This window comes from Oryctolagus cuniculus, chromosome 1, assembly GCF_964237555.1.
Source record: "Oryctolagus cuniculus chromosome 1, mOryCun1.1, whole genome shotgun sequence".
NCBI classification, from domain to species: Eukaryota; Metazoa; Chordata; class Mammalia; order Lagomorpha; family Leporidae; genus Oryctolagus; species Oryctolagus cuniculus.
The window spans coordinates 58,486,709-58,506,017 of record NC_091432.1 but is presented as its reverse complement, the minus strand read 5'-3'; the positions used below and the strand labels follow the sequence as shown (position 1 = coordinate 58,506,017).

The window sequence follows — 19,309 nt, the reverse complement described above, 5'->3', positions numbered from 1 at the left end:
CCATATGATTATCTCAATAGACGCTGAGAAAGCATTTGATTAAATACAACACCCGTTCATGATGAAAACTCTAAGCAAACTGGGTTTGGAAGGAACATTCCTCAATACAATCAAAGCAATCTATGAAAAGCCCACAGCCAACATCCTACTGAATGGGGAAAAGTTGGAAGCATTTCTACTGAGATCTGGTACCAGACAGGGATGCCCACTCTCACCACTGCTATTCAATATAGTTCTGGAAGTTCTAGCCAGAGCTATTAGGCAAGAAAAAGAAATTAAAGGGATACAAATTGGGAAGGAAGAACTCAAACCATCCCTCTTTGTAGATGATATGATTCTTTATTTAGGGGACCCAAAGAACTCTACTAAGAGACTATTGGAACTCATAGAAGATTTTGGCAAAGTAGCAGGGTATAAAATCAATGCACAAAAACCAACAGCCTTTGTATACACAGACAATGCCATGGCTGAGGAAGAACTTCTAAGATCAATCCCATTCACAATAGCTACAAAAACAATCAAATACCTTGGAATAAACTTAACCAAGGACGTTCAAGATCTCTACGATGAAAATTACAAAACCTTAAAGAAAGAAATTTAAGAGGATACCAAAAAATGGAAAAATCTTCCATGTTCATGGATTGGAAGAATCAATATCATCAAAATGTCCATTCTCCCAAAAGGAATTTATAGATTCAATGCAATACCAATGAAGATACTGAAGACCTTCTTCTCAGATCTGGAAAAAATGATGCTGAAATTCATATGGAGGCACAAGAGACCTCGAATAGCTAAAGCAATCTTGTACAACAAAAACAAAGCCGGAGGCATCACAATACCAGATTTCAGGACATACTACAGGGCAGTTGTAATCAAAACAGCATGGTTCTGGTACAGAAACAGATGGATAGACCAATGGAACAGAATTGAAACACCAGAAATCAATCCAAACAGCTACAGCCAACTCATATTTGATCAAGGATCTAAAACCAATCGCTGGAGTAAGGACAGTGTATTCAATAAATGGTGCTGGGAAAATTGGATTTACACATGCAGAATCATGAAGCAAGACCCCTACCTTACACCTTACACAAAAATCCACTCAACGTGGATTAAAGACTTAAATCTAAGAACTGACACCATCAAATTATTAGAGAGCATTGGAAAAACCCTGCAAGATATAGGTACCAGCAATGACTTCTTGGAAAACACCCCAGAAGCACAGGCAGTCAAAGCCAAAATCAACTATTGGGATTGCATCAAATTGAGAAGTTTCTGTACTGCAAAAGAAACAGTCAGGAGAGTTAAGAGACAACTGACAGAATGGGAAAAAAAATTGCAAACTATGCAACTGATAAAGGGTTGATCACCAGAATCTACAAAGAAATCAAGAAACTCAACAACATCAAAACAAACAACCCACTTAAGAGATGGGCCAAGGACCTCAATAGACATTTTTCAAAAGAGGAAATCCAAATGGCCAACAGGCACATGAAAAAATGTTCAAGATCACTAGCAATCAGGGAAATGCAAATCAAAACCACAATGAGGTTTCACCTCACCCCAGTTAGAATGGCTCACATTCAGAAATCTACCAACAATAGATGCTGGCGAGGATGTGGGGAAAAAGGGACACTAACCCACTGTTGGTGGGAATGCAAACTGGTTAAGCCACTATGGAAGTCAGTCTGGAGATTCCTCAGAAACCTGAATATAACCCTACCATTCAACCCAGCCATCCCACTCCTTGGAATTTACCCAAAGGAAATTAAATTGGCAAACAAAAAAGCTGTCTGCACATTAATGTTTATTGCAGATCAATTCACAATAGCTAAGACCTGGAAACAACCCAAATGCCCATCAACAGTAGGCTGGATAAAGAAATTATGGGACATGTTCTCTATAGAATACTATACAGCAGTCAAAAACAATGAAACCCGGTCATTTGCAACAAGATGGAGGAATTTGGAAAACATCATGCTGAGTGAATTGAGCCAGTCCCAAAGGGAAAAATATCATATGTTCTCCCTGATCAGCGACTACTAACTGAGCACCAAGGGGGAAACTTGTTGAAATGAAATGGACACTATGAGAAACAGTGACTTGATCAGCTCTTGTCCTGACGGTTGATGTACAATGTAATACTTTATCCATTTTAGTATTTTTTTTTTTGTTCTAGTACCATTGGTTGAACTCTGTAATTAACACACAATTATTCTTAGGTTTTTAAATTTTAACTGAAAAGTGATCCCTGTTAGGAATTTGGAAAACATTATGTTGAGTGAAATAAGCCAATCCCAAAGGGACAAATACCACTTGTTCTCCTTGACAGGTGACAACTAACTGAGCACCAAAAAGGAAACCTGTTAAAGTGAAATGAACACTAGGAGAAACGGTGACTTGATCAGCCCTCACCCTGACTGTTGATGAGCAACTTGATATGTTATCCCTCTTAGTATTTTTTTTGTTTGTTCTACTTAATACTTTTGGTTGAATACTGTAATCAATACGCAATTCTTCTTAAGTGCTGAAACTTAACTGAAAAGTGATCACTATTAAATGTAAGAGTGGGAATAAGAGAGGGAAGAGATGTGCAATTTGGGACATGCTCAAGCTGCCTTCCCTCAAACGGTAGAGTTAGAAACATACCAGGGGATTCCAATTCAATCCCATCAAGGTGGCATGTAACAGTGCCATCTCACTAGTCCCAGTGATCAATTTCTGTTCACAATTGATCATAATGATAGGACTAAGAACCAAAGGGATCACATAAACAAGAATAGTGTCTGCAAATACTAGCTGATAGAATCAAAAAGGGAGAGAATGATCCAACATGGGAAGTGAGATACACAGCAGACCCATAGAATGGCAGATGTCCTAAACAGCACTCTGGCCTCAGAATCAGCCCTTAAGGCATGCGGATCTGGCTGAAAAGCCCATGAGAGTATTTCAGGCATGGAAAGCCAAGACACTCTGGAAAAAAAAAAAAAAAACCTAAATGAAAGATCTCTGCGAGTGAGATCCCAGTGGAAAGAATGGGTCATCAAAGAAGGAGGTACCTTTCTCTGAAGGGAGGAAAGAACTTCCACTTTGACCATGGCCTTGTCTAAATATGAACAGAGTCAGTGAACTCAGGGGACTTCCATAGCCTTGGCAGCTCATGACAAGAGCCTAGGGTGATTACTGATGCCATAAACAAGAGTGTCAATTTGTTAAGTCAACAACAGGAGTCACTGTGCACTTACTCCTCATGTAGGATCTTTGTCCTTAGTGTGCTGTACATTGAGATTTAATGCTATAACTAGTACTCAAACAGTATTTTGCACTTTATGTTTCTGTGTGGGAGCAAACTGTTGAAATCTTTACTTAATGTATGCTAAACTGATCTTCTGTATATAAAGAGAATCGAAAATGAATCTTGATGTGAATGGAAGGGGAGAGGGAGTGGGAAAGGGGAGGGTTGCGGGTGGGAGGGACGTTATGGGGGGGAAGCCATTGTAATCCATAAGCTGTACTTTGGAAATTTATATTCATTAAATAAAAGTTAAAAAAAAGAAAGGTATGGTGTAGGAGATAAGTCATAGGATCTTTTGTAAAATAGCTTGCATGCTGGTCCGGGATACCAGTAAAAATGTGCTTTTTTGAATTCCAAGAAAAGGAAAAGGAGAGAGGAAAGAAGGGAGAAAGATAATGAAGTCAACAATATATCTATTTCTTGTTCTAGTCAACTGTATAAATGGAGATGTTAATTAATAATAGAACAATGAGAAGTCAAAATATTTTGGATGGAAAGGAAAATCAAAAGCTTTCTATAAATTTTAAATTACATTTTATGTTATTATAGTCAATATTGTTATAAATAAGCTTTTATTTATATCTCCTTTAACATGAGGATTAGACTTCTGTGGCAGCAAGTAGGGGTACAATAGCTGGGTCCTAACAATTCTTTCTTTATTTTTTATAATTTTATTTATTTATTTGCATGCATTTCATAAATAAACTTTAGGAACATATTAATTCTTCCCACTATACCCACAAACACTCCCACTCCTTTTCTTTCTCAAATTCCCCATCTTGCTTTTTACTAAGATCTATTTCCATTTAACTTTATACACAGAAGGTTAACTCTATTCTAGGCAAAGAGTTCAACACTGTATGAGAAAGGAAAAGAAAAAAATGAATAAAACTATTCCTCAACAGTCCTGCAGAACTGGTCCTGCGTGGAAAATTAGTGCACAGTGACTCCTGTTGATTAACAATTAACACTCTTATTTATGATGTCAGTCCTATAATTGAACATCCTTTTCTTTCTCCTAATTGGGGGGGGTGGGAGGTTTCTGTAATTATTTCACTAAATAGGCCTTCTATTCCATTCTCTCTTTTCACAGCTTTAGGGACTCCTAAAACCCGTATGTTGGGTCATTTGATGGTATCCCATAAATCTGCAACACTGACTTTAAGTTTTCTAATTTTTCTTGTGTTTTTTGGTCTGACCGTTGGATTTCCAAAGATTTGTCTTATAGTTCAGATATTTTTCTTCTGCCTCACTGAGTCTGCTGTTAAGGCTTTTTACTACATTTTTTACTTGATCTATTGAGTTCTTAATTTCTAATATTTCATTTTGGTTTCTCCTTAAAATCTCAACTTAATTAGAAAGATTTTCATTCATGTCATGATGGTCTTCCTTTTTTTTTTAAAGATTTATTTATTTATTTGAAAGTCAGAGTTACACAGAGAGAGGAGAGGAGAGGAGAGGAGAGGAGAGGAGAGGAGAGGAGAGGAGAGGAGAGGAGAGGAGAGGGAGAAATCCTCCATCTGCTAGTTCACTCCCCAGATGGCCTCAACAGCCAGAGCTGCGCGATCTGAAGCCAGGAGCCACGAGCCTCTTCCGGGTATCCTACGTGGGTGCAGGGGCCTAAGGACTTGGGTCATGATCCACTGCTTTCCCAGGCCATAGCAGAGTGCTGGATTGGAAATGGAGAAGCCGGGTCTTGAACTGGCACCCATAGGGGATGCTGGCACTTCAGGCCAAGGCATTAATCTGCTGTGCTACAGTGCCATCTCCACGATGGTTTTCTTTAGTTCATGGATTTCCTTCTGATTGCTTCTGAGTAGTCCTATGATTGATCTTTTGAATTCTGTTTCTGGCATTTCATTATTCTCTTCATCTTCTCATTCTAGTATTGAAGTGTTTTGTTCCTTTGGAGGCATCATGTTGGCTTCTTTATTTTTGCTTCTTTGATTGTTGCATTTATTTTTAGGCATTTGTGAAGGTATTTGTTCCCCTCCCCATCCCCCTTACCCCCGTGATGGCTTTTATCTTTGTTTCTCTGTGGCTTAGTGGAGTATCTGCTCTTTCAGTGACTACCAAGAAGTGGGCCCTGGGTGTCAGCAGGGAGCTCTGTTCAGTGCTCCAGGGTGGAGTGAGTACCAGGATATCACCTGAAATGGGGATGGTAGCTCTCCTCTTATTAACAGAAGCGGGGTGGAGGGGGAGGTTGTTCACATCTACTGGTGTGATCACTTCCTCTGTTCCTCTCCTTTAAACTGTACAATGTCTGGATGTTAGTCCCCAGCGTGTTCAACACTTATCTGCATGAGTGATCTGTGCAGACCTCCCTCTTCCCAGGGTTCTAGCTACAGTGAGCTGCCCCAGTGACTGAGGAGTTCCAAGAGTTTGGCTCTGCACCCAGAGCTTTCCAGAACCTCAGCTACACCCTATCCCCACTCATTCAGTCTCAGTCTTTTCAGTCTCAATAACTAGGGCTCCCACACATAGGAGTGCAGGAGAGTCCACTCTGCCCCACAATCTGTCCTTTCCACAGAGAGGCTGAGGGGTTCCCAGAGTCACTGCCTGTGTGTGTTCCGCCCTGTGCAGATTGAGTCTGATTCCCCCAGCCAGACTCAAGATCCATGGGGAACTCTCTGGGAGCCCGTTGGTGTCTGGGGAGCCTTGAGGTGGGTGCAGCCATAGTGGGAAGGTACATGCGAGTGGCCACTCCAGGGCAATGGCCAGGGGAGCAGCCAGCTCAGGGCTCTTTGGAGCTCTTTGGGAGTCTGGGCACCCCTGGGGAGCCTTGGGGTGGGCGTGGCTGTCGTGGGGAGGGTGCAAGTGAGATTTTTTTTTCCCTGGTAGAATCCCTGGGTCGGCAAGCAGGCACAATTCCCACCAGCCCTAGTGCTTTCAGAATTGTGCAGAGCAGATACAAGTATCCGCAGGCGGCACTTCCCTTCGGTAGGAATGGCTCCCCCTCCCTGCCCATTATGGGGTGCGTGCAGCAGGGCTGGTGTTGTTCCCCAGATTACAAGGTGGGGACAGACAAACACATACCCACTGATTCGTACTGCTGTGGTTGCCCAGCTGCTGAGGGCTGGGTACATTCAGAAAACGTGGGGCCACTGCCCCTGTTTATGTCCGAAATGGAGCCAGCTTTCTCCCAGCTGGTTAGCTGTAGGACGCTGGTGTGGTGGGGGAAGAAGTGGAGAGAGAGGTGCGCCACCTCTGTCCCCCACTCTGGGCAGGAAGTCACCAAGCTCCCCTGAGGGTTCCAGACTGGATCAGACATGAGGTAATCTACTGGGCTCTTCAGCTGTATCAGTGGTAAAGTGGGGTTGCAGTCTGACCTCACCTTGCAATCCTGGGTGGGTTCTTGCGATCCCGGGCTGCTGGCTCTTTTTTGGCTGTGTTCCTGCTTCACACTCCGTATTTACTGTGCATCCTGGCTACTTTCACTGCTTTCACAAGATCTTCCACTGCAGTTTTCCCTGTAATTTTTCCCTGAGGGTGTAACTTCTCCAATTTGTTTTATCCACCAATCTCACAGAGCATGGGGAAGACCTCCCTGTTACTATTCCACCATTTTGATCCCCCCCCCATTAACTTCTCCAGTCTTCAATTTAAATATATTATGAAAAAATTTGTGTGCATAAAGTATTCTAGAAATAAGGCAAAGCAGGGGCTGGCACTGTGGCGCAGCGGGTTAACGCCCTGGCCTGAAGCGCCGGCATCCCATATGCGTCGGTTCGAGTCCCGTCTGCTCCACTTCTGATCCAGCTCTCTGCTATGGCCTGGGAAAGGAATAGAAGATGGCCCAAGTTCTTGGACCCCTGCACCCACGTGGGAGACCCGGAAGAAGCTCATGGCTCCTCGCTTCAGATCAGCATAGCTCCAATCATTGCGGCCAACTGGGGAGTGAACCATCAGATGGAAGACCTCTCTCTCTCTCTCTCTCCCTCTCCTCTGTCTGTTTAACTCTGACTTTCAAATAAATAAATATTTTTTTTTAAAAAAAAGGAAATAAGGCAAAGCTACCATTTAAAATTTAATTATAAGATTATATTAAGATCTTTATATTAATTGTAAGATTATTTAATAGCTAATTTAATATTCTCTGATCTGGTTTCAATAGGCACCATTAAATATATAGATGGAGACTAAAAATGATACAACAGTGAGAGTTCATTATTTTTAATTGAATAATAACCATACACTATGTGCCATATTTGTGGTTTGTCTAGCAGTTTATGTAGTTACAATAGTAGGAAATATCAGCATAATTGTATTAATCTGGAGCAGCCCACAGCTTCACACCCCAGTGTATCTTTTCCTCAGCCATTTGGCCTTTGTGGACATTGGGTATTCCACATCTGTCACACCAATCATGCTTATCAGTTTCTTTTTTCTTTTTTTTTTTTTTTTTTTTTTGACAGGCAGAGTGGACAGTGAGAGAGAGAGACAGAGAGAGAAAGGTCTTCCTTTGCCGTTGGTTCACCCTCCAATGGCCGCCGCAGCCGGCGCGCTGCGGCCGGCGCACCACGCTGATCCGATGGCAGGAGCCAGGAGCCAGGTGCTTTTCCTGGTCTCCCATGGGGTGCAGGGCCCAAGCACCTGGGCCATCCTCCACTGCACTCCCTGGCCACAGCAGAGAGCTGGCCTGGAAGAGGGGCAACCGGGACAGAATCCGGCACCCCGACCGGGACTAGAACCCGGTGTGCCGGCGCCGCTAGGCGGAGGATTAGCCTAGTGAGCCGCGGCGCCGGCCGCTTATCAGTTTCTTAAGAGAAAACACTACCATCCCTGTCACTGGCTGTATTGCCCAGCTTGACTCTGATGTCACTTTTGGTACTACAGAGTGCTTCTTGCTGGCCACCGTGGCCTATGATCGCTATGTGGCCATCTGCTCGCCCCTACTCTACTCCACCCACATGTCCTCAACTGTATGTTTCCTCCTATTGGGGGCTTCCTACTTGGGTGGGTGCATGAATGCCTCATCATTTACAGGCTGTTTCATGAACCTGTCCTTCTGTGGCCCAAATAAAATCAACCATTTTTTCTGTGACCTCTTCCCCCTGTTGAAGCTCTCTTGTGGCCATGTTTATATCGCTGAAATATCTCCTTCCATCTCTTCTGGGTCAGTCCTTATAAGCACATTGTCTACCATTATTGTGTCCTACATCTACATTCTCCACGCAATTATGAAGATGCGCTCAACTGAGGGAAGGAACAAAGCTTTCTCTACCTGCACTTCCCACCTCACTGCAGTCACTTTGTTTTATGGGACAGTTTTGTTTGTTTATGTGATGCCCAAGTCGAGCTACTCAGCTGATCAGGTCAAAGTGGCATCTGTGATTTACACAGTGGTGATTCCCATGTTGAACCCTCTCATCTACAGTCTGAGGAACAAGGAGGTGAAAGAGGCATTGAAAAAGTTGGTAGATAGAACACATTGGTTTTCTTGACTTAAATCAGAATCCATAGATAACAAACTAATGATTCGAGGACCATTTGTGCTTGATATTTTGATGATATTTATTATTAACTTTATCACTTAAATTGAAAAAAAATAAAAACAATGTTTGCTTCCATTTATAAGAGTCATGTGTAATTTACATGAACATATGCCAGATTCAAATTAAAAGTGGATATCTGAGATAAAACTATTTCAGACAACAGTTTCTAACTTCCCTTCTTCAACAATTACAGAATCCAATTTCAATAAAGTATTTAATAGGGCATTTGGCTCAGTGATTGGGACACTACTTAGAATGCCCACATCCATTATTAAGGTACTGGAGTTGAGTCCTAACTCTGCTTCCAGTTCTTTTTCTGCTTATGTGCACTCTAGGAGGCAGCAGGTGATGGCTTGAATGCTTGGGTTCCTGCCACCTCCATGTTAGACCCAGATTGAGTTCGTGGCTCCTAGCTTTATGCTGACCTATCCCCAGATGTTGTGGGCCTTTGAAGTGTGAACCATTGGATGGAAAACTCGTATCTCTTTTTCACTCTCTGTATTTTTCTTTTATTTTAAAAAAAGGATTTATTTTATTTATTTGAAAGAGTTACAGAGAGAGGTAGAGACAGAGAGGTCTTCCATCTGCACCGATCTGAAGCCAGGAAACAGGAGCTTCTTCCAGGACTTCCACGTGGGTGCAGGGGCCCAAGGACTTGGGCCATCTGCTACTGCTATCCCAGGCCGTAGCAGAGAGCTGGATTGGAAGAGGAGAAGCCAGGACTAGAACCGGCACCCATATGGGATGTCAGCGCTTCAAGCCAGGGCATTAACCTGCTGCACCACAGCACTGGCCCCCTCTATACCTTTTAAATAAAAAAAAATAGAGACATATTTTGATCAAAAATCCAGTTCTTTTAAATACTCTCCTGGAACAAAATGGAGGAGATGTCAAGTGGAAACTTACAGGAACTAATACTCTCATTCAGAAGCCAAAAACAATACTTTACAAGCTAATACTTTCTCAGCCATTTAACATCATTAAATTGACATCCTGGTTGTGTAACTATTTCAATGCCTAGCACAAAAATAAGAATTGCTTGCTTTAGGGCCAGTGTTATGGGACAGCAGGCTAAGCAGCCACAGGTGTGGGTTTGAGATCCAGCGGCTCTGCTTTTAATCCAGCTCCCTGCTAAGGTGCTTGAGAAAGCAGTTGAAGATCACCCAAGTCCTTAATGCCCTGCCAACCAATTGGAAGTACCAGATGGAATTCCTGGCTCCTTGCTTTGTGGCCATTTGAGGAGTAAATCCCTAGATGGACAATTTCTCTCTTTCTCTGTCTCTGTCACTCTGCCTTTCAAATAAATAAATATATTTTTAAAAGGAAAAAATACTCATAAAATAACATTTAGAAAATAATTTTCAGTATATGTCTAATAATTGATAATGCTGACATGTCAGATAATTTGAGTCACTTTTTCTAAAGGTACTACCCTGCCATGGTCAACAGATAATTAAACTTTCAGAAACAGTATGTTCATATCTCATAAAAACTTCTATTTATTGTCATTTTATTTAAGCCAAGGCAAAAATCCTGATTCCTCTCTTGGTTCATTAGGAGTCCCTATCCATTGACACAGAAGAAATTCTGAGTAAATCATCAATTGACTCTTCTCGTCAGTGAAGCCTTTGAGTAAGATTTTTGGAAGCAGACATTTCTTTGAGTTAAAAAACCAGGAAGATAAGACTTTTTGAATAGTAGCTTATAATAGGAGAAATTATGGTTCAGGCAAAGATGTAAGAGCACATATTTTTGTAATGTTTCTCAAGGAGACATCCATCATCTCTGCCTCTCCTACTGCCCTGTCTGTAGGCACTGATTATCCAGGCTGGTTATTTCTGTTTCCTCCAAATTGATTCAAGTTTCTCATTGACTACTTCTGACACTCCTCTTCATCCTGCTGTCCACACTTCACTCTTTACATAGGGTTCATATTCAATTCTGTGCCCTTCTCCTGCCTCCAGACAACACCCTTGAATGACCTCATCCTCTCCTTTCTTCCTTTTTCTTCTCTCAAAAGGAAGAAACATCACAAACTGGCTTCATTTTTATCTAAGTCCCTTTTGTTTACAAGCTTAAGTGGTCGCCCAATGACTGTGATATGTCCTGGCAAATATCTCTCCTGTGTATTTCGACTCAAAAGAATTCAAATAATTTAGTCATCATTTGTACAGGGTATGGTTGTAGCTGATTTTGTTACAGTATTTTTTGGGTAGGATATATGTTTACATCAATTTTCTTCTCCCAAGTTCTGAATCAGCTGGAGAATGACCAAAGGAGAAGTTACATGGAAGAGCAAAATATTACCTATAGAAATGAAAGATCTGAGAGAATGTGGTATATAGTTGTGAACACATAGGTTTTCATGTTCTGAATCCCAGAATATGATGTTCTTTGCTTCTCTGTCACTGGCAGTATTATGCCTTTACCCATCAGCATACAGTATGCCCAGGGCAGTCAGGTGTATTGAGAGAAGGCTTATTTCCAAGAAACAGGAGATGGGAGAAGGAATGGGATGCTTTTGGGGAGTGAATTGTACCCCCCCCCGTATTAATATCCTAACTTTTAATCCCCAGTATTTCAGAATGTGATTTTATTTGGGAATAGGTTCAATCACACATTCCTGGTTTTCATTTCTTCCTGCTTTCATCTTTGCTGGAGGTTGCAACTCCACCAGACCTTTGAAGGATGGAATATACCAAGGCTTTTCCTAGATAGCTTTGTTTAGATCCTACTTTTCTTAGTCTATTTTCTGTTGCTGTCACAGAATACCATACCATAGACTGGGAAATCTATGAAGAATAAATATTTAACAGTTCTGGAGGCTTCAAGTCTAAGATTAGGTCACCAGCACCTGGTATCCAGCAAGGCCTGCATCCTCTGGCAGGAAAGAACCCTGTGTCTTTACATGATGGAAAGTTCAAGAACAAGGCTGTGAAGCCCTTTATAAGGGGGGCACCTAATCACCTCTTAAAGGCTTGATCTCAAGATTGTCAAACTGGCAATGCTTGAATTTTGAAGGGGACACAGTCAAATAAATCATAGCACCACTTTAATGTTGTTCACTCCCAAAATTATGTGCCCAATCTCAATTCCTCTGGGAAATAATAGACTACATTCAACAGTAATAGATAGTGAGGGTTTAGGAAAACATTTAAGAACTGAGAAAAGGAAGACAGTTACTGAATACTGATGAAAAGTTTGACAATGTTGTCACCTGTGATAAAATGGAAAGTAGAAAGGCTCTCTAATATTCTTTTGGATCTAGATGGGAAGGTTCTCGGGAAGATTGTAGAAACTGTTTCCAGGCTTCTTACCGGCTAGGTGCCTATTATAAAATATACCAAGAGAGCAATGAACTAAAGAAGAATTTGATTAGTTTTTGAAAAAAATATAGAAAACAAATCTACAGAAGCTAGATCTTGCTGTATTTGAAAATAAGGCTATTTTCGTCCTTAGTCTCTTCCAGAAAATAAGATTCTCTAGGGACAAAATGGCTTCACGTCAAATATCAACTCCAGATTGATGCTGTGAGATCATTTGCTTAGACCCTGAAAAGATTTAAGGCTTCATTCATCCCTTCAACTAGACTACATGCTTTTAATAAACCTAATGGCATGGCTCAGTGAGCCTCTCTTTAAAAAAATGTTAATAAAATCTCAAGGGGTTCTCACAATAACCTCACGAGCCTCCAGAAAAAGAATTATCTAAATAGATTTACCTAATGGATTTAGGTGTTTTTTTTTTGTCTAATTCAATAAATTATGATATGATACACAGGAAACCCCAAAATATTTTAATAGCTCTGTTGAAATACAATTTACATATCATTACAGCTCACACATTTATGTTATACAATTCAGTGGATTTTAGTATATCCACAGGTGTTTGTGAGTTTCTCCACAATATTAGAATATTTTTAGAACCTCATAAAAGGAGTCATGTATCCTTTTATTATCAGCTCACATGCACCTATTCCCCTAGTCACTAAATACCGTTAGTGTACTTTTTGTCTCTCTATATATGGGCATTTCATATGAATGACCTAAAACAATTTGTGATATTTTGGTGTGACATATTTTTATTTCTCTTGGGCATATATCTAGGAGTGAAATTTCTAGGTCAAATGATATTACTATAGTTAATAGTTTAGAAATGTCACTGATGAATCCCATAATGTTTTTGGGGAAGTTATAGAGTGTTGTTTAAAGGAGTTAGGGATAGTGTGAATTAAAAAGAGATCTTTCAACTTTCAATCTACAGTGATTAGTAAATAGACAAGAAAGCTACTCAAGTATAACATGGCCTTTTTTCCTGGAAATGGAAGGCTTATTCAAAGGATGGAACCAACAACCCAGAAGGCAGAGCCAAGAAACACAGAAATTTACAAAAAGGGAGCAAGACTGGGCCCTGATCAATGAAACAGCAATGTGTATCAAGTTAGATTTTGGAATTGCTTTGAGCCAATGATTGCTGTATAATTTCTATATTCTCCCTTATGAATGTGACTATTTATGGCAGATTTCATACCCTTGTCTCAACGGTTGTCAGTTGTATAAGAGCAAATGACTTTTCTCTTTATTTCACTTGACCTTGGATCAAGTGACTATTTTTAAGGAGTTGTGCTCAAACAATCATGCTTGAACTTAATTTCAATCCTGTGATGATAGACTCAGTATTGATTCTTTTTTTAAATTTTTTTTTATTTTTTTGACAGGCAGAGTGGACAGTGAGAGAGAGAGAGAGAGAGAGAAAGGTCCTTCTTTTGCTGTTGGTCCACCTTCCAATGGCCGCTGCGGCCGGCGCGCTGCGGCCGGCGCACCGCACTGATCCGATGGCAGGAGCCAGGTGCTCATCCTGGTCTCCCATGGGGTACAGGGCCCAAGGACTTGGGCCATCCTCCACTGCACTCCCGGGCCATAGCAGAGAGCTGGCCTGGAAGAGGGGCAACTGGGACAGAATCTGGCGCCCTGACCAGGACTAGAACCCGGTGTGCCGGCGCCGCAAGGTGGAGGATCAGCCTATTGAGCCACGGCACCGGCCAGTATTGATTCCTAATAGCATGTTTTATGGGATTGTGGGAGACTGTAAATGCATTTTGGCACATGAGAAGCATATAAATAATTGTGGCCAGAGAAATTGCAGTAGGCTGGAGATGGCTACAACATCTTTGCTAATTCTCCCTTTGAGAAATACAATCTAATTTCCTTCTCCTTGAATCTGAACTGGAGCTAGTAATTTAGGTTACCAGTAGATGAGGGTAGAAAAGATGCTCTGGGCTTCCTGAAGCTAGGTAACATGAAATGCCTTCAGTTTCTTTTTTAGTCACATGAAATACTTGTTATTGGCATACTGAGCTATAGAATAAATTCAACTACCTTGCTGATAAGACCTTTAGGAAAGAGTCTCAGAGAGTGGGGATTGCCGTAAAGTTATCTATGGAATTGGGCATTTGAATGAAACCAAAGTGGACTCTCTAGATATACCCAGGTGCCATCTCTATATCACTAAGTGACCCAATAACAATTCCTTTGGTTTGTTTCTTCCACAGTGCTTATCATGTTCTGCATTTGTGATGTTTAGTTAATCTCTAGTGTGTATTCCACAAAAATCTAAATTGCATGAGGGTTCTGTTCTACTCATAAAAGTGTCTTTTTTAAAAAAAAGCTTTATTTATTTATTTATTTGAGAGGCATAGTTATAGACAGAGGGAGAGACAAAGAGGTCTTACATCCACTAGTTCACTCCCCAAATGGCCACAATGGTAGAGCTGGGCCTATCCGGGGCCAGAAGCCAGGAGCTTCTTCTGAGTCTCCTATGTGAGTGCAGGGGCCCAAGCACTTGGGCCATCTTCCTCTGCTTTTGCTGGCCATTAGCAGGGAGGTGTATCAGAAGTGGAGCAGCCAACCTGAACCAGCACGTATATGGGCTGCCAGTGCTGCCGGCAGAGATTTAACCCACTAGACCACAGCACTGGTCCCTCATAGAAGCACTTTAAATGTTTGCTCAGTTCCCAGGATACAATGAAAGCTCAAGAATTTGTTGAGAATCAGAGAGAGCTTGCTTCCATATTCTGATTCATTTCCCAAATGCCTACAATAGTCATGGCTGGGCCAGGCTGAAATCAGGGAACTCATAAATGGTAGGCATCCAAACTCTTGAGCCATCATCACTGTCCTCCAGGGTATTCATTAGCAGGAAGTTGACGTCAGAAGCTGAAGCAGAGTGTCAAATCCAGGCACTGTGATATGACAGGTGAAAATCAACCATGAGATGACATGCCTGACCCTTTGAAATGCATGGATACATGATTGTTCCTTGTTGGCCTATAAAACAACTTATGAGACTTGATAAAATGTTCCTCATAGAATTTGAGGCAGAAATCACTTATGTTTGAAACCTACTTCACCACTTTCTTTCTAAATTATTCATAAACATGGCAAGAAGGAGATACTACTCTTAACACATCTGGAAATAAGTCTTTGTCTCTGGTCTTTGACTTAAGTTAATTTTCCACTACCGGAGCCAATACCTGAGTTAAAGTACAGGAGACCCTTGAAAACTCTGATCTCCAAGATATGAGTCTAAAATGTCTATAGGAAGGCTGATCTTTATATCCAGGACTGAAGAATTCACATAATTCAAGTTTATGTAACTAAGATGTCAAAGGAGTCAGGGTGCATCTGAAATTTTTAGCTGACAGTAGGTGATACTTACCAAAAGTACCAGGAATAGTACCTCAGGAGAGAAAAGTAAAAATATCCCTACTTGTGAATGTCTGTTATGAGGAAGAAGCAGGGTAGGAAATGTAGGATTGAATTAAAAGATTCCAGAATAGGAACCTGTAGATTTAAGCAGTTTTTTTTTCTTTTAGCTGGGCTCTGCATCTTACAATGTCTGCTCTTGGGATAGCAGTGGGCACAGTGTGAGTGATAACAGATTTTACAGCTACCCTAGTATAGTCTGTTTTTTTCCCTAATCTACCTCAGGACTTCTGATAGTGGACTGCTCCCAGTAACCGCACCTACTCACTTGAATTGGAATTGTAGGAGTCACCCTGGAATATTCCTTCTTTCTGATTTCCCACATCTTACAATCAACAGTTTCTGCCAATTCTAAGTTTTCTCAAAGCTGCTCTCTCTATATATTTTTTATTTTTATATTAAATTGATTTGAATATTTATCTTCTGGCAAACTTCACTTTCTTGTCAAAGTGATCTGAATACATCTAACCATTTTTACTTCTTTGCTAAAGCCAATGTATAGTTCTTCATGGGATAAAATACACCTTAAAGTGAAACTTATCGTTCTTCATGAACTGCTTCCATTTGACAGCATCTATCACTACTTCTCAGTCCATTTTTAAGGCTTCATAAATGTTGAAAGACTTCAATTCCTCAAATATCCTATCGTTTCATTCTTACATGCCATTTCTGTGTTGCCTCTTATCCTGGAATACTTTTCTGATGCCCTTACCTTGCTTCATTTAGTTGTAAGACTAAGCTTTAGTGCTTTATTCTCCAGAAAGTTTTATACTATAATCCTGGCTGAGAAAAATACTACTCTCTCCCTACCTTTGGAATACTGTTCCTCGTTGCATTTGTAAGTACTGAGTTACTCTGAGATTATCTATAGTGAATACATAGATTGTATGCAATATAGTAAGTGTTGAGAGGTCAGACAGTGGTTTTGTGTTTTGTATCAGCACAGTGTCTAGCACAAAAATACTCAGTAAACTATTATATTAAACTGAACTATATCCAACAAAACTGAAAGAACATCTTCTTGGGTTCTATATCCCTCTCAATGCCATGTTCATAACTACAAGAGAAAAAAGCCCTGGAAAGGTTGTGGGGATTTACTATGTGACTGCACCTCTACTGACCATAAGTGGAAAGTAAACTATAATCTCTCAGTATGCAAAGGGGAAATTCAGACATCTGTTCTGCCTGTTTTTAGGATAGCTGCATTGTTTTGAATGTCTAGTATTTATAAACTACTTTTCTCTCTCTCTCACTCTCTCTGCAGTTCCTTCTCTCTCTGTGTAACTCTGACTTTTAAATAAATAAATAAATCTTTAAAAAAAGGGGGGGGGGGGACCTGGCACATAGTAAGTGCAAGTTACTATTTGTTAAGTAAAGGAAAAGTGTTTGGTATCTACAACAATAGTGGTAATTATTACTGTCATTGTTTCAGATGTCACAACATTTCCTAATTGAAATACAAATTTATTAAGGTGAATTAGCACAAACAAATATGATTATAATTTAAGCAATTAGTTAAGCAGCATGCGGTAGGAACTAAGTGTGATACAGGTAAATGAAAACTGGATAGTTCATCTTAAATTCAAGAAGTGGATCCTAAGAATATATTCTGACAATTTTCTTTCTCAGAGCCTCCTTTACATCTCTGTTCCTCAGACTATAAATGAGGGGGTTCAACATGGGGATCACCACCGTGTAGAACACAGACATCACCTTGTTCTGGTCAAGTGAGTAGCTGGACTTGGGCATCACATAAATGAAGGTAATCGTCCCATAGTAGAGAGTGACTGCAGTGAGGTGGGAGGTGCAGGTAGAGAAAGCTTTGTGGCGCCCCTCTGTGGAGTGCATCTTCAAGATGGTGATGAGGATGCAGATGTAGGAGACTGCTATGACAAACACTGTGACCACGATGATGGAGCCAGAAGAGATGGAAGGGATAATTTCAGTAATGGAGACATCTGAGCAGGAAAGTTTCAACAAGGGGGAGAAATCACAAAAAAAGTGATCTATCTGATTCGGTCCACAGAAGGAAACGCTCAATAAAGAACTAGTAAACGTGGAAGCATTCACACAGCCACCCAGATAGGAGGCCGCCACGAAGACAGTGCAGACTCCAGGGGCCATGTGGGTGGAGTAGAGCAGGGGTGAGCAGATGGCCACGTAACGATCATAGGCCATGGCAGCCAGCAGGAAGCACTCAGCTGTCCCAAACATCACCACAGAATAGAGCTGGGCTTCACAGCCAATGACAGGAAGAACTATTCCATGACCAAGGAATCCCATAAGCATTATAGGTGTGACTGATGTAGAATACCCAATGTCCACAAAAGCCAAATGGCTGAGGAAGAGGTACATGGGGGTGTGAAGGTGGGAGCAGCTTCTTATTAAAGTGATTATGCTGACATTGCCTACTAAAGTGACAACATAGATTCCTAGAAACATCACAAAGAAGATGACACAAAGTGTAGGGTCCTCTGTCAACCCCACAAGGATGAATTCTGTCACAGTGCTGTGGTTTCCAACCTCCATCTCCTCTGTGACTTGTTCCTGCTGGGGGAGATGTCAATATTCATTTCTTTTATTGCTGGTTTTCATTGGTTGTTCCTCATACTTGTTTACAGTGGCTATTTTCTTTGCTTAACCTGTAAATATCAACAGGATTGGGTTTTGTCTCTCTCTTTTTCTATGAAAAAACATGGGTGAGCCTCACTTTCTGAGATATTAGTTTTATTCCTCTCTTCATATAATACTTAGACAAAATGTCTCTTAAAACTTGATTTTTCTGCAGATATCTCCCATTGTTCAGATTCATATTTTCAATTAACTCTTGGGATGCTCCAGTTGGAAAACCCCCAAATAACTCAAACAGGCTCTTCCACACCAAACATCATCACTTTTTTTTAAATGTTTTTAATTTTTTTTTTTGACAGGCAAAGTGGACAGTGAGAGAGAGAGAGACGGAGAGAAAGGTCTTCCTTTTCCATTTCTTCACACACACACACCCCCCAATGGCTGCTGCAGCCAGCGCAATCCAAATCCAGGAGCTAGGTGCCTCCTCCCAGTCTCCCATGCAGGTACAGGGCCCAAGCACCTGGGCCATCCTCCACTGCCTTTCTGGGCTACAGCATAGAGCTGGACTGGAAGAGGAGCAACCAGGACAGAATCTGGTGCCCCAACTGGGTCCAGATCCTGGGGTGCCGGCGCCGCAGGTGGAGGATTAGCCAAGTGAGCCACAGCACCAGCCCAAATATCATCACTTTAACAACTGCTGTATCGCATATCTGGGGAATGACACCACCATCTACCCAGCCTCTTAGGTCTTGACTTTGGGATCCTCTCAGATACGTTCTTCCCATTATACTACATCTGATAAAATCCAGTTGATTCCATCTGTAATTCAGCTTCTAATTTTATCTCTCTGTCTCCTCGTTTCCACTCACAGTATCCCTTTTTTAGTAGAGGCCCTGATAATTTTGTCTCTTTATTTTACTTATCTGATTAACTCTCTGCCATCATTCTTATCCCCTTCTAACTTATAATCATGTGCCAGAGTGATCTGTTCCTAGAGCAAAAGACGGAAGTTCCAAAAGGATTCCTTTAATTCTACCAAGGCTGTCTCAAGCCTTCATGATGAAACTTAATTTCATTAACGCAGTGTACAGTATGCTTCCAGGTGTTTCCCCTGTGTCTGGTTGTGCTTGTCTCTCATGATACAGCCCTCATAGAGAAGAGAGATGATGAAAACTATTAGTTTA

At 41.2% G+C, this 19,309-nt stretch overlaps 1 protein-coding gene and 1 pseudogene across 1 annotated transcript; one reads left to right on the top strand and one right to left on the bottom strand.

Moving 5' to 3' along the window:
- The first annotated feature begins 7,427 nt into the window (after nt 1-7,427).
- On the top strand, nt 7,428-8,773 carry LOC100346425 (olfactory receptor 5P4-like; annotated as a pseudogene).
- An 8,377-nt stretch (nt 8,774-17,150) lies between these two features.
- On the bottom strand, nt 17,151-18,086 carry LOC100340725 (olfactory receptor 5P1-like). Its single transcript, XM_002708787.3, has one exon. The coding sequence runs from the start codon at nt 18,081-18,083 to the stop codon at nt 17,151-17,153; it is 933 nt and encodes a 310-aa protein (XP_002708833.1). The 5' UTR covers nt 18,084-18,086.
- Between the last annotated feature and the right edge of the window lie 1,223 nt (nt 18,087-19,309).

Bases quoted from the DNA above. Each gene is read 5' to 3' on its own strand.
- LOC100340725 (XM_002708787.3), bottom strand. From the start codon at position 18,083: ATGGAGGTTGGAAACCACAGCACTGTGACAGAATTCATCCTTGTGGGG.